Below are 25070 nucleotides of genomic sequence, written 5' to 3' on the forward strand. Positions count from 1 at the left end.
CCAATCAAGAAATGGGCAGAGGACATGAACAGACATTTCTGCAAAGAAGACATCCAGATGGCCAACAGACACATGAAAAAGTGCTCCATATCACTCGGCATCAGGGAAATACAAATCAAAACTACAATGAGATATCACCTCACACCAGTCAGAATGGCTAAATTAACAAATCAGGAAATGACAGATGTTGGCAAGGATGTGGAGAAAGGGGAACCCTCCTATACTGTTGGTGGGAATACAAGCTGGCACAGCCACTCTGGAAAACATCATGGAGGTTCCTTGAAAAGTTGAAAATAGAACTATCCTATGACCCAGCAATTGCACTACTGGGTCTTTACCCTAAAGATACAAATGTAGTGATCTGAAGGGACATGTGCACCCTAATGTTTATAGCAGCAATATCCACAATAGCCAAAGTATGGAAAGAAACTACATGTCCATCAACAGATGAGCGGATAAAGAAGAGGTGGTATATATATATAATGGAATACTATGCAGCCATCAAAAAATGAAATTTTGTCATTTGCAATGATGTGGATGGAACTACAGGGTATTATGTTTAGCGAAATAAGTCAATCAGAGAAAGACAATTATCATATGATCTCCCTGATATGAGGAAATTGAGAGACAACGTGGGGGGTTTGGTGGGTAGGAAAGGAATAAATAAAACAAGATGGGATCAGGAGGGAGACAAACCATAAGAGAGAGACTCTGAATCTCACAAAACAAACTGAGGGTTGCTAGGAGGAGTGTGGTAGGAGAGGGTGGTTGGGCTATGGACATTAGGGAAGGTATGTGCTATGGTAAGTGCTGTGAAGTGCATAACCCTGGCGATTCACAGATCTGTACCCTTGGGGCTAATAATACATTAGATGTTAATAAAAAAATTTTAAAAAATTTAAAAAATATGAACAGGCTTTATTTTTAGAGCCTCAGGTTTATAGAAAATTGAGCAGACATGAAGTTCCCATACATCCCCTTTCTCCTTCACTCATGGTTTCTTCTATCCTACATTATCCTGTTACACTTGTTACGATTAATGAAATAATACTATTGCATTAACTGAGATCCACAGTTTACATTAGAGTTCACTCTTTGTATTGTTTAGTTAGTTATATGGGTTTTGACAGATGCATAATGACACCTATTCACCATTACAGTACCATATAGAACAGTTTCACTGCCCTAAAAATTATCTTTATTCTACCTGTTCATCCTCCCTTAATCCCCTGCTCCAACCTCTGGCAACCACTGATCTTTCCGCTTTCTCTGTAGGTTTTTTTTTTTCTTTTCTCGTAATATCATATAGTTATTTCCTTTAAATTTTCAGAACAAACCCAGTGTGTTGTTTCTATTTGTCTTCATGGAAGTGACACATATGCAAACTTACAGGTATCCCATATTAAGGTACAAAATTACCACACTGCATATTCCCAAGTGCCATATTCCTCAGGACTGAGCACCCAGTCTTATGTATAACTGGTAGCTCACCAAAAACCCCCAAATTCTTCATCTTAATCCCCCCTCCTCCCAGTTTAAAGCTGACTGATTATGGATACAGTGTAGTGCATTAGGGTGTAGGTTGCTTGAGTCTAAGCCCTGACTGCAACACCTACTGGCTCTTTGACTAATGGCAAGTAATTTACCTCTCCAAAGCCTCATCTGTAAAAGAAGATAAAGGTATTAATTACTTCAGTGAAGATACTGTGATGATTAAATTGATCAATGTACAGGGAATGCTTAGAACAATGACTGGCCAAAGTAGACAGTCAGTAACATTGATATTAATCTCTTCCTTTCTCTGTCTCTCAAAAAAAAAGGGCTCTATCAGAACTGCAAATTCACATTATAATGTAATACAAAACACAAAGGAAACAAGATAAATAATGCAAAAGAAGTGAATTGACTCTACTCCATGCATAACTAGTCTTTAGGTAAATAATGATAGAGTGACTTGAGGTACTGGGATAGTTGAGATCATCTACAAGAACATACTCAATAAAATCCCTCCATCATGGAGGGAGCACAGAGGAGCTCACTGTATGAGTTCCATGTGATGTATTCAGCATCAGTTTAATCAGGATAAAGGAGCAGAGCAGGATGTTCCAGAAAGTACTGTGTTATAATTTGTCTCAGCATATATATGCTTCTATATTATAAACACTAAGAATATTATTATGAAAAATATGTAACATAAAGCTCTCTCTAATTCAAATGTTTAGTAAAACTACCTTCCAGAAAATGTCATAGCTCAGACATAAGTTTTTAAAAAATACTATTAATTGCAAAGTGTTTAGGGTAGAGACTTTAATCCTCTAAATTTACTTATAGTATTGACTAAAATAAATATTCTTATTTAATTTGAGAAAAATGGGACTTTGCCTTTAATCACAATGATCATATTTCAGCTATTAAATCCTCTAGGTTACAAAACAAAGTTTTTGAGTTATTCATCTTAATATAATTAGTTTTAATCAAATATACTTAAATTATTTTTTAAATCATGAATATGAAGTTGTCTGATAACTGAAATATAATGCATGAGCTAACCTACAAAAAACTAAAAAAAAATAAAAACCAGGCATAGCTTAAGAAACATCTTTACTAAGCAAACCTCAGATGTATTTATTATTCTGCTTATTGTATCCAGGTACTTGTCTTTGAATAATATAAGCAGACACATCTAAATAGTAAGAAGGAGTATTTAAGGAAGGCAGAGTTTCCAGCAACTAGTTCTATTTCTCATTAAAAACTTCCCTGTCTTCAATCATCTAAACCTATGTTTGTCTTATTCACCAGGAAGTCACTATAGATCTCTAAAATATCTCTTCCCATGGAATAAACCAGGGCTTTCTCTGTAAATTTAGCATGCTTCAGCATCAAAAACAAAACAAAACAAAGTAAAAACATGTTTGGTAGCCACAGTTTGAATAATTGCTTTGTTAAATCATCATAGATGTTATCGATGCAGTTTTCACTGTCATCTTTGTCAGCATCATTATCATTATCATTATCACCTCCATTCTATCCAATCCAGTATTTGCAGGGTTTTGATAAAGAACCTCAAAACATCCATCATGAACAAAATGATTTGCTCTCAAGAACAGAAATTTGGATTCCACAGCAAATATTCCCATGGAACTGAATCAATAATACATCTTTTTCCCATTCTCACTGTAATTATCTGTTTGGCTTCTTCCAGTTCTTTTCCCTAACAGAAACTTGATTATGTTCAGATAGCCATCATTCCCCATTCTCCTCCCCAACTAGCTCCCTCACCACCTAATCCCACATGACTGGGGGAAATTGAATACACTCCCAGATCTTGGGGTGGATTCTAATTAATATAATTCCAAATAGCACATGGTATTCTCCCAGCAACTGAGACTCTTCTGAGTGTGAGAAAGCAACCTTACTTAGTCCTCAAATTGAAGTAATAGATTGTAGTCAGATTTCTTTCTTTTTCCTGCTGCATAAAGATAAATAAGAAATTTCCCTCAGTTGCTACTGGCAGCAACCTTAGAACCATGGGGAAAAAGGATGTAGCTGTGGATGGCAAAGCAGAGATATGGAAGGGATGTAACTCTCTAATGATGTCATTGAGGTGTCAATTCAACCAAGCTTGGATCCAGCCAGGCTTGGTCTTCTCTGGACTTCCTCTAAGTGAGAAAATGAATCCTCTTATCATTTAAGCAGGTAGAGTTGGAATTTTTTCAGTGTCTAAGGTATTAAAAATATATCTATCATTATCATACTATATTTACACTGTTTCAACTGTCTTCTCATTCTCTTCTGCCTCTGGTGTTACCCCTACCAATACTCCATTTTGTCATCCACTCTCAGATTGAATTTCCATTAACATTACATTTATTCAAAGTATGCTCCAAAACAAACAAGAAAACAAAAAATAAATAAATAAAACTTAGTGTATATCAAACAAAATTTAAGATAGCCATTTTGGAAGCTAAGGCCTTCTATGGGCTGGTGGTAGTAGTAAGATCTCAGGAAGAACAAATAGAAGAACAATTATCATTTAAACATCTGAAGAGTTGGAAATAGAGTAGAGAAAGTTCCTGGTGTTTCTAACCTTCCCAGAGAAGAGAGTGCTCAGGTTCTAGGAATTTGGCACAAATTATTTAGAGAAATTGCCCCAGTAAAGAGATGTCTATTATTTCATTTACTGGCCAGGGTATAAATATACTGGTTTCTCTGAGTGTATGTTTGCCAAGAAATGTTTTAATAGATTATGTGTATTTGTGAATGTCTCAAGAGGAATGTAAACTTAATGAAAATAACTCATTCAAGGTAAATGATAAACCTGAAATCTGAACATTCAGGGGAAAGTAAAAAAAAAAAAAAAAAGGCAAAATATGAACCCATTCCATTTAAAATACCTTTTAGAAACAAAGTCTTTGATATACTATCCTCTTCTACATTTAAACTGTTGGTAACCAAAAGGCAAAAAACTAATAAAATCAGAGAGTGTTTACAGTGGCAGAGACAGTCATCCATCAACAGAAGCTCATAGTTCATGCCACTCCCTTTCCAAAATGTGGAGTGATTGGCAACTTTCCATTTAGAAATCATATTTTCTAGCCACTTATCTTTATATGTGACAAAGTAAGTAGATGTCACTAACTACGAATGGAACTGAAATAATAAAGGTCACCATAGAGCCAGAAATAGAAAAAACAAAAAAAGTCAGATATGCCTTTTCTCTCTCTGGTCAAAAATCAGAGGACTCTCTAGGAGAAGATATTTGCAAATGTCTTATCAGATAAAGGGCTAGTAATCGAAATCTATAAAGAACTTAACAAAGTCAAGACCCAAAGGACAAATAATCTAATCAAGAAATGTGCAGAAGATATAAACAGACATTTCTCCAAAGAAGACATTCAAATGGCCCACAGCACATGAAAAGGTGCTCAATATTACTCAGCATTGGGAGAAATACAAACACAAATCACAATGAGATACCACCTCACACCAGTCAGAATGACTAAAATAAACAAGTCATGAAATGAGGGATGTTGGTGAGGATGTAAAGAAAGGGGAAGCAGAATCCTCTTACACTGTTGATGGAAATGCAAGCTGGCACAGCCAATATGGAAAACAGTATGGAGGTTCCTCAAAAAGTTGAAAATAGAGCTACCTTATGACCCTCGAATTGTGCTACTGGGTATTTACCCCAAAGATATAAATGTGATTTGAAGGGGCACCTGTATTCCAATGTTCACAGTAGCAATGTCCATAATACTCAAGCTATGGAAAGAACCCAGATGTCCATTGACAGATGAATGGAAAAATAACATGTGATATATAAACACCATGGAATGCTACTCAGCCACCAGAAAAGGAAATCTTGCCATTTGCAACAGTGTGGGTAGAAATAAAGTGTATTGTGCTATGTGATTGACTTATTAGTCAATCAGAGAAACACAATTATCATATGATCTCATTTGTATTTGGAATTTAAGAAACAAACTAGAGGACCATGGGGAAGAGATGAAACAATAAAACAAGATGAAATCAGAGAGGGAGACAAAACATAAGAGACTCTTAATCATAGGAAACAAATTGAGGGTTGCTGGAGGTGAGGGGGGTGGAGAATAGTGTAACTGGGTTGTGGACATTAAAGAGGGCATGTGATGTAATGAGCACTGGGTATTATAGAAGACTGATGAATCATTGACCTCTACCTCTGAAACCAATAATAATGCTATGTTAATTAACTGAATTTAAATTCAAAAAATAAGAAAAAATAAATCAGGGGATTTTCAGGTGTTAAAGGATATAAGAGCCACAAGATGAAAGAAGCCACCATCCTTGAATCATCACATCGCAGGAGAAAAACGGCCTGATAGTTAAGAACACATACATCAGACTCTACTTTGAGCAATAAAACAGAAAACAAATAAATAAAATTTGTATTGTGCTAGCCATTGAAATTTCAGTGAGTATTATCATAATATATTCAAAAGTTAGTAGGCCGTACAGAATCACCTTAATAAACATTTAAAATACATAACATTGATTTCATAGTTAAGGCAGCAGTAATCAATAACATAATTATTGATTAGGACTGAAAATATTAAAGGTTAAAAATACTTAATAAAATGCCATTTGTAATATCTTGATAAATATATTGGAAGGAAAAAAAACAAATGCTTTTTTGAGCCACTAGATTTAAAGAAAGAAGTTTAAAAGTATAATAGCAGTAGTTGTATTGGTTACTACATGCTTACTTTAGCAAGATATTATAGAAAAAAGTATACATTAAAATTGGCTGGTCGATAAGAAAAACTAAAAGGGAATAGACCAAGTGCAAAACTGAGGAAGCCCAGGTTTGGAAAACAAGTTGTTTCTAGGACCTGAATAGTAAGAAAAAGTACTAAAAATGTCTTTGAGCAATAAAAGTCAATTAAAACTTCCCAATTAAACAGAAGAATTTCATCTTCAGACAAAAGGTGTTTGCTTCCCACTGAAGCATTGTTTTCAGGTCTCAAAGTGACCATCAATAGGTTGAAAGAGAAAACCAAGCGTGTGAGGAACAAAAAAATAATCTGAGTTTGATAGTTCTTTCTAGAATATAACTTAGTGAGGCTGTTAGTATAGAAAAGTAATGGGAAGCAAAGAACTAAAAATTCTACCAATTTTCAAGGGATTTTATAACCACAAAAGTCATGAGCCTAGCTTACAAAATTATTTGTCTCTTCAAACATTAAAACAACTTGAATGGAACAAGAAACAGTTTATATGGAGTCCACAGGGAGAGAATATTCCCCATTGCCAATTTTGTACTGACAGGCATTGATGTATTGATGTATTGAACATAACAGACTAAAAAGAACCTCCCAGGGGAAGCATAGGTAAAGAACAATGGACAAGAGGAAATTTTATAGGGAAAGAACCAGCATCTACATAAGAGACTTCCAAACCACCAGGGCAGGAGGGCCTTCCTTTCTTTGCCTGGTAGAATTTCATTATTGCTTTAGGCCAATGACTACTGTGTGCCTCCAATTTTCTTTTCTAGCTGATAATTTTGTTTGTCATTCTATCACTGATCTATCCATTTATAAAGGGTATGGAGGGGACTATGGGTATTTGTCTTTTGGTCCACAGTTTGCTGTATACAAGGAAGCACAAAAGGTCATAATGAAGAGTTTTACACATCACCTAGAGATTCTCCACTCTGACCTAAATGTAGTATTCTATGTATGCGATTAGATATGTAATGTTGCATATAGATATTTCATAGCCAGAAGAAAATACTGTGACAGAAATGGCAAGTATTTATTGAAAGTTCTCACTTCCATAGTATGGTGGTATCATGGGCAAGAAACGGCCTAATCAGGTACTACAGTTAACAGCTAGTTTGTATGTTTTGACCACTTTCCTCTAATTCTCTCTTTCTCCAACTTCTGCCATTGGTAATCACAAATCTGATCTCTTTCTGAGTTTGTTTTATCACTTTTTGTTTAGATGTCCTATGTAAGTGAGTTCATACAGTATCTGTCTTTCCTTGTCTGATTTATTGCTCTTACAATGTTTTCGAGGTCCATCCATGTTGTCACAAATGGTAGGATTTCCTCTGTTTTTTCTTTAATGGTTGAATAATATTCCACTGTGTGTGTGTATGTGTATGTGTGCGCATACACTCATCTATGTGTATATCACAAATTCTTTGGATAAAAGTGTAATGATACAGGGGCACCTGGGTGGCTCAGTGGGTTAAAGCCTTTGCCTTCAGCTCAGGTCACGATCCCAGGGTCCTGGGATCAAGCCCCACATCGGGCTCTCTGCTAGGCAGGGAGCCTGCTTCCCTTTTTCTCTCTGCCTCTCTCTGCCTTCTTGTGATCTCTCTCTCTCTCTCTCTCTGTTAAATAAATAAATAAAATCTTTGAAAAAAAGAAGTGTAATGATACACTCACTGATAGACATTAAGTTCTTCCCATGCCATGGCTATTGTAAATAATGCTACTGTGATCATGGGGGTACAGATATCTTTTTAAGTTAGTGTTTTCTTTCTTTTTTTTTTTTTAAAGATTTAATTTATTCATTTGACAGACAGCGATCACAAGTAGGCAAAGAGGCAGGTGGGGGGAGGGGAGGCTCCCCGCTGAGCAGGAAGCCTGATGCAGGGCTAGATCCCAGGACCCTGAGATCATGACCTGAGCCAAAGGCAGAAGTTTAACCCACTAAGCCACCTCGATACCCCTGAGTTAGTGTTTTCATTGTCTTTGGATATATTCCCAGAAGTGGAGTTACTATATCATATGGTAGTTCTATTTTTAATTTTTGAGTATCCTCCATATTGCCTTCCATAATAGCTGTATCAATTTACAACTCCACCAATGATACACAAGGGTTCCCCTTGCTCTACCTTTATAAGAGCATTTGCTATTTCCTGTCTTTTTTATGATGGCCATTCTAACAGGCACGAGATCATATCTTATTTTGTTGATAATTTGCATTTCCCTAATAACTAGTGAAATTGAGCAACTTTTCATGTACCTGCTGGCCTTCAGATTTCTTCACTGGAGAAATATCTATTCATGTTTTTGCTCATTTTTTAATGGGATTGTTTTTTGTCTGTGCTATTGAGTTGTGTGAATTCTTTGTATATTTTGGGTATTAACCTCTTATAAGATACAAAGTTTGCAAATACTTTCTTCTTCCCATTCCATAGGTTGTCTTTTCACTTTCTCGATGGTTTTTTTCACTGTGCAGAAACTTTTTACTTTGATATAGTCTTACTGGTTTGTTTATCTATTTATTTATTTAGTTGTTTGTGCTTTAGATGTCATATACAAAGATTAATCACCAGTATCCATGTCAAGGAGCTTTATTCCTATGTTTTCTCCTAGGAATTTCATGGGTTCAAGTCTTACACTTAAGCTTTTTACCCATTTCAAGTTAATTTTTGTGAGTGGTGTAAAATATGAGTCTAGTTTCCTTCTTTTTACATATGCCTATCCAATTATCCCAGCACAATATATTGAAGAAATAGTCTCCTTTCCATTGAGTATCCTTGGCTCTGTTATCAAGTATTAGTTGACTATATATGCTTGGGTTTACTTCTGGGTTCTCAATTCTGTTCCATCAGTTTATTTGTCTGTTTTAATGTCAGCACCATACTATTTTGATGACTACGATTTATAGTATAGCTGGTAATCAGGAAATGTGATGCCTCCTGCCTAAACACAATTTTTAAAAGTGCTTACCAAGATAATTACCACTAAACTGAAAAAAGACCAGATTCTCTCAGCATCTGACTTTCTCCTTTGCATGATTTAAAAAAAAAAAAAAAAAAAAAAAAAAAAAACTTGAGTAACCACTACTTGACACTGTAAAACATCCACCTTGACCCTAAGGCCAGGCCAATTTCTCCCCAGACAAACCACTAAGAATCTGGCTCAAGGGAAAATATCAATTTTGGATCAATATCCTGCAAGGCTCAGCAGTCAAGCAGAACAAAATATAACTCAGCATAAAAGCTGTTGAGTGTTTTTTTTTTCTTGTTCTTTTTTTTTTAGTTGAATATGATTATATAACCTACAGTAAAATCCTGAATTTATGTTATAATGAAAGAGTGGTGATATATAAGGGGAATGGTATCAAGTACTTATTTTATTGTTTTAAATCCTTTTCCTTTCCCTTGTGGTGGCATTTCCAAACCAAGATTTTCTATTTTTTGAAAATAATATTTGTGCTTGACCCATTATTTACCTCATAAACTTCAAATAAATTATAGCTTAGTATTTTCTTATTTAGAATGTATTTTTTTGTAAACTATAGTAACTATATCTTCTGGTTGTAACATTTGATATTTGATGCATAACTCTGTTATACTCCAAGCTCCATAAGAGAATACATCACACCATTATGTTTGATATCCTCATTACACCTGAGTGATATAGGAAATCCATGCAGGCATTTTCAAAAGCAGTACCACTGGCTCATATGAACTTCTTGTTTTCACAGAACTCTATGTAAGAAACAGTTAGAAGTAATTTTAAACTGCTTGGAAATATAAAATTATTCTTTTCTAATAATGGCACAGATTCTTCCAGTATGGAAAATATTATCTGGCAGGAAGTATGAGAGCTTTCATGCCACTTGAGAATCATTTTATAAGTGAGACAATAATTTACTTAATGTTAACCCCATGGCTTAGAATATTCACATAGACTCCAAAAGTATGGAGAATCTGATAGAATAAATATTACCATCAGTTTCTTAAAGTATATCTTTAAAGATAAAAATAGGGATACTAGGACTGTTATCTAGACTGTACTCCCACCCAAGCTTCTTCTTAGTATTGTAAAATGTTACTGGAGAAAAATGCCATTTTACTTGAAAGAGATTAAAAAATATATATATCCCTTCATATGAGTTTGAATGGCCTTGGCCAAACGGAAGTAGAATTCTCCTAGAAAAGGGAATGAAGAATTGGAACAAAGTATTTGTCCATATTCCAAACAAGTTTAACTAAGTTGAAAGAGACCCCATGAATGCATGGAAAGAACAAGAAAAAGTAAAAAAAAATGCACAAAAGATATTTCTTTTGTATGATATTTCTATATCATACCACATTGCTTGTGGTATGTTGGTTCTTAATCCATTTTTCTTTTTCCACATTAGCTTGGTCTCAATTTCGCTCCTGTGTCCTTCTGTCTTTCACATGCCAAAGGTAAAAAAAATGGCTTTTGTTGTCCCATTCAGGTAGGCATCTACCCCATATATAACCAAGAAGCCATGAAAGTATGTCTGCTTAGAAGCTCTTCTATAGGAGCACCTGGAGGGATCAGTGGGTTAAGCCTCTGCCTTCGGCTCAGGTCATGATCTCAGGGTCCTGGCATTGAGTCCCGCATCCAGCTCTCTGCTTGGCAGGGAGCCTGCTTCCTCCTCTCTTTCTCTGCCTGCCTCTCTGCCTACTTGTGTCTCTCTCTGTCAAATAAATTTAAAAAACCTTAGAAAAAAAAAGAAGAAGAAGAAGAAGCTCTTCCATACTCAAGAAAAATACAATGGGTTTTTTTTCCCCCTTTTTTCTTTATTTTTAAACTGAGTGTCTTGTTTCTACGCAGGATCCTTAGAATCTCAGTAGCCAGTTGTGACAAGAATGGAATTAGCCTGAAAAGCACACACTAAAGATAACATCTCAAAAAGGTAAAGGGACACACATCCTTAATGATACTGTTGAGCCACTCAAATAACCAATACAGGAACTGTCTTATATCTATATTTTTAAGTGAAATAATAAATTCCTCTGTAATTTAAGTTATACATAGTTTCTTTCTTTTCTATTACTTTATCTACTTGAGGGAACATCATTAATCAGAGTCAGAATTCAGAGAAGAAATCTCTTTTATAGGGAGTAGAGGTATGGGAAGATATTAAATATAATTACTATAAATAGCACTGTGAACTTAGTAATTTAGAGATAAGCTTAATAGACACTGAAAACTTACAGAGTGAAAAAGAGAGAATAGCAAAGAAAGCAAATAGAGATATAAGATGTTTTGCACTATTTTGAGTTATTTATATTATTACAAATCATGTCAGCTAAGAACACAGTGAGATTGAATCAATTTGGGGTAAGCTTCCAGTAAAGGCTGTAGTGAACATAAACCACTCCAAACTACTCTTTCATAATCCCAGGAAAATCACCATATAATTTGTATCTGAAGGAGACAGTGATTAAAGGCAATGACATATATGAACCTCCACTGGAGGAGAGGCCTGGAGAGGAATTTGCAGCATTTGACCTTAGACAAAAATGAATTAATGAGAATAATTTGAGTCATATATAAGACAGCTAATTCGAATTTTTACCCTTGAGCTTATATGGATTTTTACTTTTCAGCCACTTACTTCACTCCAAATAGTGCAGACCATGACAAACTTGCATGTCCATGTTGTCTTGCCTAATCACAAGAGCAACTCCTGAAAGGAACTTTGGATTGAAAAGTAGCAGTGGTAACTCTCCTGAAGCACTTAGTAAACTGGCCAATTTAAGTAGATGTCTATTGTTTAGATAATTCTCTATGAATCTAAATGCCATCAGGAGTGCTAAAGCCGCCAAAGAAGGTAGTAGTAGTGTAATAGGTAAATAGGAGATAAGCATATAGATATTTAGATTAACTATGGACAGATAAAAAATGAAAATAAAGCTATCATAATGATACTCACTTGAATTTGTTGTTACAGAGAAGAAGATACATTGGTAAGACTTGGGGAATAATTAACACAAACTTGTAAGAAGTAATCACTGCACTCCATTCACTGAGTATAAGAAGTGAGCAAATAACTCCTTGGTACTCTTCACATAGGTGAATTTGGTTTCTACCCACCTAAATACTGCTCTGATGTGAAGGATCAAGATTGTTTCAAAGATACATTAATAAACCAAAATACACTTTTAGCAGTTAGTTTAGATAAACAAAACTATCTGTCTATCTATCTACCATCTATCTATCTATCTAAAGAAACTTTAAATTTAGTATCTCCAATAAGAAAATTAGAGTAAGTCAACACATCAACTCAGTAGGATGATAACTGAAGTTAATGAAATGTCTTCCTTCTCTGAAGTTTCCTCTCCTTTTAAAATTTTTTAAATTTTTATTTATTTATTTTTTTAATCTAACAAAGGGAGAGAGTGCACACACAATCAGAGATAATGAAAGGAGAGGGAGAGAGAGAGAGAGAGAGAGAGAGAATTAGGCTCTCTGCTGAGCAGAAAGCCCAATACAGGGCTCAATCCCAGGATTCTGGGATCATGACCTGAGCTGAAGGCAGACAGACACTTAACCAAGTGCCACCCAAGTGCCCTGAAGTTTTCTTCTTCTTTTTTTTTTTTTAAATTTTTTTCAGTGTAACAGAATTCATTGTTTATGTACCACACCCCATGCTCCATGCAATACATGCCTTCCATAATAGCCACCACCTGACTCCCCCTACCTCCCACCCTCCGCCCCTTCAAAACCCTCGGGTTGTTTTTCAGAGTCCATAGCCTCTCCCCTTCCAATTTCCCTCAACTCCCTTCTCCTCTCTATCTCCCCATGTCTTCCATGTTATTTGTTATGCTCCACAAATAATTGAAACCATATGATAATTGACTCTCTCTGCTTGACTTATTTCACTCAGCATAATCTCTTCCAGTTCCATCTATGTTGATACAAAAGTTGGGTATTCATCCTTTCTGATGGAGGCATAATACTCCATAGTGTATATGGAACACATCTTCCTTATCCATTTGTCTGTTGAAGAGCATCTTGGTTCTTTCCACAGTTTGGCAACCGTGGCCATTGCTGCTATAAACAGTGGGGTACAGATGGCCCTTCTTTTCACTACATCTGTATCTTTGAGGTAAATACCCAGTACTGCAATTTCAGAGTCATATGGAAGCTCTATTTTTAATTTTTTAAGGAATCTCCATACTGTTTTCCAAATTGGCTGCACCAACTTGCATTCCCACCAACAAGGGTTCCCCTTTCTCCACATCCTCTCCAACACACGTTGTTTCCTGTCTTGCTAATTTTGGCCAATCTAACTGGTGTAAGGTGGTATCTCAATGTGGTTTTAATTTGAATTTCCCTGATGGCTAGTGATGATGAACATTTTTTCATGTGTCTGATAGCCATTTGTATGTCTTCATTGGAGAAGTGTCTGTTCATGTCTTCTGCCCATTTTTTGACATGATTATCTGTTTTGTGTGTGTTGAGTTTAAGAAGTTCTTTGTAGATCCTGGATATCAACCTTTTGTCTGTATTGTCATTTGTGAATATCTTCTCCCATTCTGTGGGTTGCCTCTTTGTTTTGTTGACTGTTTTCTTTGCTGTGCAGAAGCTTTTGATCTTGATTTTATGAAGCCAGCATTACCCTGATCCCCAAACCAGGCAAAGACCCCACCAAAAAGGAGAATTTCAGACCAATATCACTGATGAATATTGATGCTAAGATTCTCAACAAGATCCTAGCAAATAGGATTCAACAGCACATTAAAAAGATTATCCACCATGACCAGGTGGAATTCATCCCTGGGTTACAAGGATGGTTCAACATTCACAAATCAATCAATGTGCTAGAACAAAACAATAAGAGAAGAGAGAAGAACCACATGGTCCTCTCAATTGATGCAGAAAAGGCATTTGACAAAAATCCAGCACCCGTTCCTGATTAAAATGCTTCAAAGTATAGGGACAGAGGGAACATTCCTCAACTTCATAAAAACCATCTATAAAAAACCCACAGCAAATATCATCCTCAACAGGAAAAAGCTCACATCCTCCCTGTTGAGATCAGGAACACGACAAGGATGCCCACTCTCACCACTCTTGTTCAACATAGTATTAGAAGTCCTAACAACAGCAATCAGACATCAAAGAGAAATAAAAGGTATCCAAATTGGCAATGAAGAAGTCAAACTCTCTCTTCACAGATGATATGATACTTTATATGGAAAACCCCAAAGACTCTACCCCCAAACTACTAGAACTCATACAGCAATTCAGTAATGTGGCAAGATACAAAGTCAATGTACAGAAATCAGTTGCTTTCTTATACACTAACAATGAAAACACAGAAAGGGAAATTAGAGAATTGCTTCCATTTACTATAGCACATAAGATACCTGGGAATAAACCTAACCAAAGAAGTAAAGGATCTGTACTTGAGGAACTACAGAACACTCATGAAAGAAATTGAAGAAGACACAAAAAATGGAAGACCATTCCATGCTCTTGGATCGGAAGAATAAACATTGTTAAAATGTTTATACTGCCTAGAGCAATCTATATTGCCTGCCATTCTGATCAAAATTCCACTGGTATTATTCAAAGAGCTGGAGCAAATAATCCTAAAATATGTATGGAATCAGAAGAGACCCTGAATTGCTAAGAAAATGTTGAAAAAGAAAAACAAAACTGGGGGCATCATGTTACCTGATTTCAAGCTTTACTACAAAGCTGTGATCACCAAGAAAGCATGGTACTGGCACAAAAACAGACACACAGACCAGTGGAACAAAGTAGAGAGCCCAGATATGGACCATCAACTCTATGGTCAAATAATCTTTGACAAAGCAGGGAAAAATATACAGTGGAAAAAAAGACAGTCTCTTCAATAAATGGTGCTGGGAAAATTGGACAGCTATATGTAGAAGAATGAAACTCAACCATTCTCTTACACTGTAAACAAAGATAAACTCGAAAAGGATAAAAGACCTCAATGTGAGACAGGAATCTATCAGAATCCTAGAGGAGAACATAGGTAGTAACTTCTTCGATATCAACCACAGCAACTTCTTTCAAGATATGTCTCTGAAGTTTTCTTCTAATAAAGAGAAATATGCAAAAAGATTTTAAGAGAAATTAAGTTTACGTCCTTTTCAGGAAACATTTTTGTGGATATGTGTAGAGGATAGTTCTTCCACAAAAAGATAGGACTCACAATTTGTAACCTATAAAAATATGAATATGAATGTTTGAAAATTAGGGGTACTCATGAATTACATACTCATGAATTACATATTCTTCAAGATTCATACTTCCATGATGAGAACAAGAATACATAGTGGCATGTCTTTAGATACTTCCTAATGTCCAAACCTATAGCAAATTCAGAACTATCTGAATCAACAAACTAATAGATAATAGTTAGTTGTGGGGGTGTAGTCTATAGATTTAATTAACCCACAGTGGAGACTGAGGAGGTTAACAGACAAAGGTCAGCAACAATTCTGTCCTGTAACAGGTGAATAGTGAGTGTAGGCTCTCAGTTGAAACTGAGACTTGCTGTAGGAGCCACTGAATAGAATTGAAAAACCTGTTATCTACCCCAAGGATCTCCCTGTTACAAAACCCCTTATATGGGGATGGGCAAACCTGCCTCATTTCTGGTTTCCCACATTCACAGAGCATCTTAAATTAGAATTTCATAAGTCCATCCTACTCCCTGATAGCTGTTTACTTTGATTCTATCTCCGATTTTTTCATCTATGATTAGTTTTGCCAGAAGCAGGAATCCAGGTAGGTATTGGGGAAGTGTTTATTAACTATTAAATACTGTCAGTCACTCCTATGTGCATTCAACTCTGAGTCTTGATCTTCACTCCTCTGCTTTCTGGCATTTGGCCTGCTCTTACAGAGAACAAAGATGATAACAGTCTTTTCCTGGCTCCTTACATGGGGTCACAGATTCACAAAAAAATCCTAGAAACACTCTGCCATTCATGCTTTACAAGTTAAAAACCCAAACTATATAGAAAAATGGTATACATTATACTTAGAAAATATGCAGTTCCTGATGTTTCTCATGATTTCCCCTCTCCCTCAGTTTAGTCATCTCACATAACTCTAGAGAATCTGGGTTTATACATTTTACCACACATCTGCCAAAATACATTTTTCCCAAACTGCCAAACCAACTTCATTATCATTATTATAAGTAAAATTTAACAGTATAGTCAACTAAAAGATTTTTTTTTTCAATGCTGCTTTTGAAGAGGTAAGGCAAATCTCTTTCCATTTCTAATGCTATTAAGGTCAAGCTCTAAGAATCAGGTCTGACTTTAAATGTATCCCAGTGTTTTCCAAAGTTACAAGAGAAAAAGCCAAAAATATATCATTCAACCCATACAATTAAGAAAAGGTAGGAGAAACTTCACTAGTGGCACGTGTCGCCTTTAGTAGGTCGTGCAGAGTTGTTTTAGCCTTGACTATTCAAAATAGTCTGGAACAGGCCCAAAAGTAGAAGTTAAAGGAAAAACTTACTGTTCCTATCCTAGATAGTATCAAATTAATCCTAGCCAAATTTCTTTTTTTTTTTAATTTTATTTATTTATTTGACAGAGAGAAATCACAAGTAGATGGAGAGGCAGGCAGAGAGAGAGAGAGAGAGGGAAGCAGGCTCCCTGCTGAGCAGAGAGCCCGATGCGGGACTCGATCCCAGGACCCTGAGATCATGACCTGAGCCGAAGGCAGCAGCTTAACCCACTGAGCCACCCAGGCGCCCCTAATCCTAGCCAAATTTCTGATAATAAGAGAAAAGTAGGATATATTTGAAAGTATTCTATTACAAACTGGTTTATATTTATAAAAGAGTCGATCTCTGCTGTCTCTGATTTCTACAATTCATGATTGAAAAACTGTTAGAGGCACAGAGCAAACTCAAACAAAAAATTCCAGAGAACCTATTGTGATAAATGATACATGACAAAATTACATTTAAACAGTTACTAGGCCCAAAGGCATCCTGCATAGAATAAGCACAAACAATATGGGGGTTTTCTACTCCTAATTCCTTTGACAAAAATGACAAAATATGGTTTTTTCATATAATGACAGAAACAGGAAGCTTGAGAACATAAAACACATTGCTGTTCAGAAAGGGAGATGGCATTCAATATATTTCAGGCTGACAGTTTTACTTAAAAGGGGTCTCTGGATCTTTGTTTTTAGGAATGGGGAAGGATAAGATGGTAGAATGAGGGGAGAAATGCAATAGCTTCACCTCAACATTTTTGACAGATAAGATTGTCTAAAGACTAATCTGAAATGCAGTTAGCACATCCAGGGAAAAACGTGCAAGCAAATATATTTCTAAACAGAATTCCAAAAGAACGTTGTTAGCATATTTGTAAATTTCCAATTATTTCTTACTACCCTTATCCAACAACCCAAACAAATCAGTTTAAATACAACTTCTTTTACTAATGTCTTTTGAAGCATCGCTGCAGTCAGATTGAGTCAAGTAACCATCTGCTACAAATACAAATAGAGCTACATTCAAGAATTATATTACACAGCCTTCCTAGCAAAGTTCTTACGTGCAAGCTGTTCTTGTCAAAATCAGAACCATTGTGATGATGCATCTTAATATTCAATCAGACTTTAAGTAAAGAGTGACAAAAGTCCACATATGGATGACAGCTGTTTCTTCAGTAAATATTTTCCCATTTATTGAATGGAGGCTTATGGCAGCTCAGGATATATTCCATCAGACATTTCAGCCTGAACTGCTTGGGGACAATTAAAACAGTAACAAGGATAAAATTTCAGTTTTCAAATCTTTGCTACAACTTACATCTGAAAAAACAATATATATTTTTTTAAAAAACAATTAAAACTGTATGTCATATCATTGATTTGAGAGTATCTGTGCACAGTATTGACTGGAGAAACAACTGGATTTATGACTCTACATCTTTTTTGCCCTTTCCCCTCAGTAATGCCATAGTATTTGTAAAATTGAAACATAATTCCTATATGGATTTTCTAACCATATGAACAAACTTGATGGGAATTTAAACATTTGTGATTCTATTTTGACAAATTGTGAAATATTTTAAAAAGATTAATGAACCTATTAGCTAAAAGAAGGTCAGATAAGACATCTTTTTAACCAACAAAGAGGCTTGCAAAATTGATAAACAAAACAAAACAACAACAACAAAAGCAGAGAGAAAATAGATTCTGATAAATTCAGTAACTCCATAATTATATAGTATTTACATGTCAGTAGTTACAGAGAAAAAAAGTGGGTTTCAACTAATAGATGACCTTAATGGTTTAGTATTGTCCTTGAACTTGTATTATGCCACTTTTATAAATCCCAAATGTGTTGGATATGTTTGTTAATAGTACATCTTCCAAGGAGTATTTCTGAAGCTTGCTAACATCAAGGTATACTGCTAAGGGAACTTAAAGTCTTCTCCCTTTAATCTAAAACTATCCTAATGCTCTTGTCTGATGACCCCAAAGCAGTTCTAATGAGGGTAACAGGTTGTTTTTGCCTCAGATTAGACCAGCAATATTAATGTGTTAAGGAATTGCTATTTCCCAGGTTCTGCATGGTAAATTGTAACCCTTTTCTCCTCCTTGCAATGCAGATGTTGAAACTGACATTCAAAAATATTTTGAACCAATAGTCTTCTATTCCACAACTCCTGTAAGACATTGATCTCTTTTTTTTATTTATTATATTTTTAATTGGTAACTGTTTCAGATCAAACATTATAAAAAAGAAAAAATAAAAAAAGAACTTCTTACCCTGCTATTGGATCTACTGCTATTGCCTTAGGATTATGAAGTTCCAGGTCAACCAGGGTGACACATACAGACCCATTGTAATTACAAACAAAGATCCGGTCACTGACATGGTCCACGAAATAGAGATTTCTGGTAAGCCAGTCAATCGCCATTTGTTGCACATCTGAAAAACACACATACAAAATCATTGCATTACAGGTACAAATTTAGTATCATAAGCCAAAGAGTATATAAATCTGTCCAGACCATCACAGAAGACATTTCAAAAGGAAAGGCAGTTTTATGATTAAAACAAACAAATGAAAAAAACCTGCAAAGATAATTTTTTGCTATACCAAATAGAAAAATCACAAAATAAGTGATTTAATTATTCTGTAAAGTAATGACTACCTTTTGATACCTTTCTTCTTGTTATATAGGAATGAGAACGATTTAGGGAAATGGGTAAAGAATTTTGTCCTATTTCCTCCATTTATACAAAATAGTTTATTCAACCCAATGGTTCAATGACAGCTAAACTCTTTAGTAGTAATAAATCTAAGGGTGAACCCATATTTTCAGATCCTCTTCCACTTAAAAAAAAAATAAAGGAGGGGTGGAAAAGGTGGAAAAGGAGATCTGAAAAATCTCTTTGTTTAAAAAAAATATTGAAAGCAAAAAGAGGGGTGATATGTTTTTCAGTAACATACACAGGCATTATAAAACAGGCCTGCTCAAAGATTAATTCTCTAGATGAGTATATTTTTTTAAGATTTTATTTATTTATTTGAGAGAGAGAGAGACAGTGAGAGAGAGCATGAGCGAGGAGAAGGTCAGAGGGAGAAGCAGACTCCCCATGGAGCTGGGAGCCCGATGTGGGATTCGATCCTGTGATTCCGGCATCATGACCTGAGCCGAAGGCAGTCGTCCCACCAACTGAGTCACCCAGGCATCCCTAGATGAGTATTTTTAATAGTACCTTCTGTGATGAAGGAAACATTCTACATCCGTGTTGTCTAATCAAGTATCCATTAACCAAATATATCTAGTTGAACACTTAAAATGTGACTAATGTGAATGGGAAACCAAATCTGTACTGATTTCATTTTAGTGATCTCAGATTTAAATTTAAATGATACAGTTAGTGGCTACAATGAATAGAGCAGCTCTAGGAGAATGTATCTGTGTTTGACTTGAATATCTTCCATTTGATCAGACCTATACCATGGTGGAATTTCATGCTGATTTATAGATATTTATCTGGTAGAAAAGATAACTACCAAAGGCTTGGTCATACTGTCCTGTGAGGCATTAACCATTTTTATTCTTTCCTATAAATTTTATTTATATATTCTTTTTCTTTAAAATGTCTGCAAATATCTAATTTCACTAATGCTCTTAGATCTTCAATACTGGGCTTGTTTCCTCAATATTTCATAAATAAATTTCTGGTTCATATTTATTCTTGAATTTTATGACAATCATGTTTTTATCTATTGGAAATTATACTTTGATACTTCCTTGTTCAAACTTACTACGGATCTATGATTCATTCACCAAGCAGTTTCTTTTTATAATCTGAACCTAAACATTCTTCCTACTCTGCTTCAAAATACTTCTTTAGTAACCTGCAGCTTCAGTGAATGATATCCTTTCAACAGAAAGAAAAACGTAGATGCATGTATCATTATTATCACTCTTAATGGTATATTGTCAAAGCCAGTACAGAAAGTAACAAGTTTGTGGGAATTTCTATCATGCCATACAAGGACAAGCAGAAAGTGGATATTGCAATTCATTGGACACACGTTTTCAAGCTATCGATTACAGTTTTATTCCTGAATTGCACAGTCTTTATGGAAACATAACCATTTAAATGTTCCACAAACTACATGCTTTTTTCAACCAGCTCAGCAACCAGGATTTTTAAAAAGCTGAACTATTTCTCTGTCTCCAGAAATCTGCAAATGCATGCTTTTTAAAAAATTCTTTTTACATTATTATATCAACTACAGCACAGAACCCACTGTTTCAAATGTCATTTTAAATACCTTGTGTTCAGATAAAGTATGTGCCAGAGTCCATTCAATGGCCCATCCTTCATGCTAGGCATGCAGTTTGTGTAGACTATGCAATTGCAATTTCAGATAAAAGAGCTTTTTGACAGCATTCACACCTTTTTCCAACTCTTTATCATTAAGGAAAGATTCTCTGCTACTGAAACAATAGGTATTGTTAACAACCATCCAAGTTTGAAGCACAAAGGTCTCATTAAATAACCTAATAATTAGCCAAACAGTAATTGTGGGTATTGGCTTTGTTTCCTTTGCTTATATTTGAGTTTGTCTAGTTTTAATGTAATCTTTTATTAAGATTGGAGAACTGAGGCAATCAGACAAAAAGTTCAAGCAAGGAAGCCAATAGATAAATAGACAATAAGTAAATAAATTTGACTGAAATTATTTACTCATTTCAGGAGATAGATGAATCTTCCAGACAATGGATTGAGTATTTCATCTTAATTTTGTGGAAATATAACCAAGATCATAGGATATTGTAATCATTTTATAACATTATGAAAGATTTCTAAATTTTTAGTTAGACCCTTATTACTTTACTGTTACTAGAACAAAAATTCAAATATATTCCTGTTATTATGTTTCCTCATTGCTTTTCATTCATTTTTCAACTGAAGTCAACTGAATTTTTCCTTTTCGATTTTTTTTTTTTTTGGAAATGGCTTTTATTATGGTTACTCAGAATTTTCTAATTGGCAAATATAAAGGTTACTATTCTACTCATAGCTACAATATATCAATATTGGTAAAATTTTAAATAATAATTAAAAACATTGAAAGCATTTTCAATCTTGTACATCATATAAGTAGTTAATAACAATTTTTTAAATAACAATGTTTTAAAACACAATATTTGTTGGGTCTAAAAACTTAAAGTTGTATCCAATTAAATTAAAATGAAGAATTCAAGGAAAATGTGTTTTTTTTTTTAACAAAAGGCAACTATTTATAATCTATAATTGGATACACACACATATATATACATTGCAACAGATTTTTCATCATGACACAAGGCAAATAATTAATTTCCAGAGTTGGTGAATACGGTACTGATTTTAAATTACTAAAATGTAATGTATACTATTATGAACTGAATTGTATTTCTCCAAAATTCATTTGTTGAAGTCCTAACCTCCATTGCCTGAGAATGTGACTTTATTTGGAGATAATTCCTAAAGAGGTGATGAAATCAAGGCCATTAAATTGAGCCCTAATCTAATCTGGCCCATATCCTTATAAAATGAGATTAAGACATGCAAAGAGAGATAGCAGGAATCCCTATACATAAAGGAAAGGCTATTTGCAAGCAAGGAGTGGCCTCAGAGGCATTCAACCATTTGAAACTATGATCTAGAACCTCCTATCTTCAGAATTGTGAGAAAATGAATTTCTGTTGTTTAAGTCATCTAGTCTATGGTATGCTAATGTGGCACTCTGGCAAAATAACATACCTAATCGAGTATAATAGAGTTGTCCATGCCACAAAATTATTGAGAACAAAAGTCAAACTCTTTTTAAGAAAAAAATATAAAGGAATGTCTACATGTTCTATCAATGTCATATTGAATCAGTGTCTGTTACACCTTAAAAAATCAGTGAATTTTCCTGAGTAATATACCTTTGTTTAACTTACAATTTAATACTAATCAGATCCCAGTCTCTTTGAATTTTTACATTGATAATTTGCAAATAATTTATGTCCAATAGTGATGCAAATGATTTCCATCAGGTAGTAAAGATAACCCTAGTTTATTGTTTACAATGACATTAAATAGTTTTATATCTAACTTTACAATCTTAAATTAGCAACTTTTTGCTTCATTGACTATAAACACTTCAGTCTCTTCTGTATACCTTTGAACCAGATTTACCATCCTTATAGTTCTCATCAGTGAGCTAAGTGACTCCTTAATACATATTCACTACATATTGGTATGAGTCACGTTTTTAACTTTTTTGAAAGTTACACAATGACAAAATTTACTTCCTGCTCTCTTTTCAATTTATTTGCTATATAATCTTTAACTAGCCAGAGATGGAAAATGCCAATATCCACAAGAATGTGAAAGATAACATAAAAAAGCAAAACTTGTTTGAAGGAACTATGATAAAGCTAGAAGATAACCTGGAGTATACATCTACTTAAAAAGGCAGGCTTAATTCCAGTTGATTGGTTTGACTTCATAGAAATGCTTAATTATCTCAAAGGAGAACAAAATATAGTCTATTGCTGCCTACAAGAGCCTCACTTCATATCTAAAAACAGACAATGACTAAAAGTTAAGGAATGGGAAAAGATATTCCATGCAAATGGAAAGGAAGAAATCTGAGGTGGAATGCTTTTATCAGGCCAAATAGACTGAACTAACTAAATAAATAAATAAATAAACAAAAACAACTACAACAACAAAAAGGGTTGCATCAAGAAATAAAGAAGGGTATTACATAATGATAAAGAGCAAAATTCAACAAGATATAAAACTTGTAATATTTATGCACCCAACATAGGAACAACTAAATACATAAAGCAGATATTAAGAGATACAAAGAGAGAAATTAGTAGAAATACAATAATAGTAGGAGACTTTAATACTCCACTACCATCAGAGGATGTCCAGACAGAAAATTAATAAAAAATCAATGTTATTGAACAACACATTAGACCAAACAGACTTAACGGAATACTCCAAATAAATACAGCAGAATAAACATTCTTCACAAGCGTTCATGAAATATTCTATAGGACAGATCACATAGCAGGATATAAAACAAGTCTCAATAAATATAAGAAGACTGAAATCATATCAAGTATCTTTGCTGACCATAACACTACAAAATTAGAAATCAACCATAAGAAGAACATTAAAAGAAAAAGAAACAAATACAATACAAACAAGGAGACTAAAGAGCATGCTACTAAACAATCAATATGTCAATGAAGAAATTTTAAAAAAGAAAAAAAAATACTACCAAAACAAATGAAAATGGAAACACAACTGTCCAAAATCTATGGGACACAGCAAAAACAGTTCTAAGAGTGAAGTTTAGAGATACAGGTTCACTTCAAGAAATAGAAGAAAAAAAAAATCCCTTCTAACTTTACATCTAAAGGAACTAGAAATATAAGAACAAACAAAACCCCAAACCAGTAAAGGAATGAAATAATAAAGATTAGAACAGAAATAAATATAACAGAAACCAAAAGAAGAACCTCCCAAAAAGCCCTAAAATAAAACAAACAGACAAAAAACAATCAGACAGATCAATAAAACCAGGAGCTGCTAGTTCATTGAAAAGAATCAATAAAATTGATAAACTTTAAGCCACATGACACATCAGAAAAAAAAAAAGACTCAAACAATCGTAAATGAAAGAGAAATAATAACTAATACCACATAAATACAAAGGATTTTAAGAGATTATCATGAAAAATTATATGCAACAAATTGGACAATCTAAGAAATAAATTCCCAGAAATAGACAACCTCCGAAAAGTAATCAGGAAGAAATAGAAAATTTGACAGATCAATTACCAGCAATGAATTTAAATCAGTAATAAAAAATACTCCCAATAAACAGAAGTGCACACTAGAAGCTTCTAGTCTACCAAACTTTTAAAGAAAAGTTAATGCCTGTTCTTTTCAAACTATTCCAAAAAATAGAATAGGAAGGATACCTTCCAAAGTCATTCTTTGAGGCCAGCATTACCCTGATACCAAAACCAGATAAAGATATCACTCAAAAAGAAAACTACCAGCCAATATCTCTGATGATCATAAAAGTAAAAATACTCAAGAAAATATTGGCAAACCCAAACCAACAATTCATTAAAAAATTATTCACTACAATTGAGTGGGATTTATTCCTGTGATGTGAGGGTGGTTCACTATTTGCAAATTAATCAAAGTGACACACTGCATCAACAAGAGGAAGGATAAAAACCATATGCTTATTTCAATAAGTG

General features: G+C 34.4%; 1 protein-coding gene across 1 annotated transcript in view; it reads right to left on the reverse strand.

The window, feature by feature from the left end:
• LRP1B (LDL receptor related protein 1B) overlaps positions 1 to 25070 on the reverse strand; it is a 2000743-nt gene that overhangs the window by 1018598 nt on the left and 957075 nt on the right. The window contains exon 7 of the mRNA XM_059166755.1: positions 19050 to 19212. Within this exon, the coding sequence (XP_059022738.1) occupies positions 19050 to 19212 (163 nt within the window). The remainder of the gene's footprint in view (positions 1 to 19049; positions 19213 to 25070) is intronic.

The sequence above is a fragment of the Mustela lutreola genome, chromosome 3, assembly GCF_030435805.1.
Source record: "Mustela lutreola isolate mMusLut2 chromosome 3, mMusLut2.pri, whole genome shotgun sequence".
In the NCBI taxonomy this organism is placed as follows: domain Eukaryota; kingdom Metazoa; phylum Chordata; class Mammalia; order Carnivora; family Mustelidae; genus Mustela; species Mustela lutreola.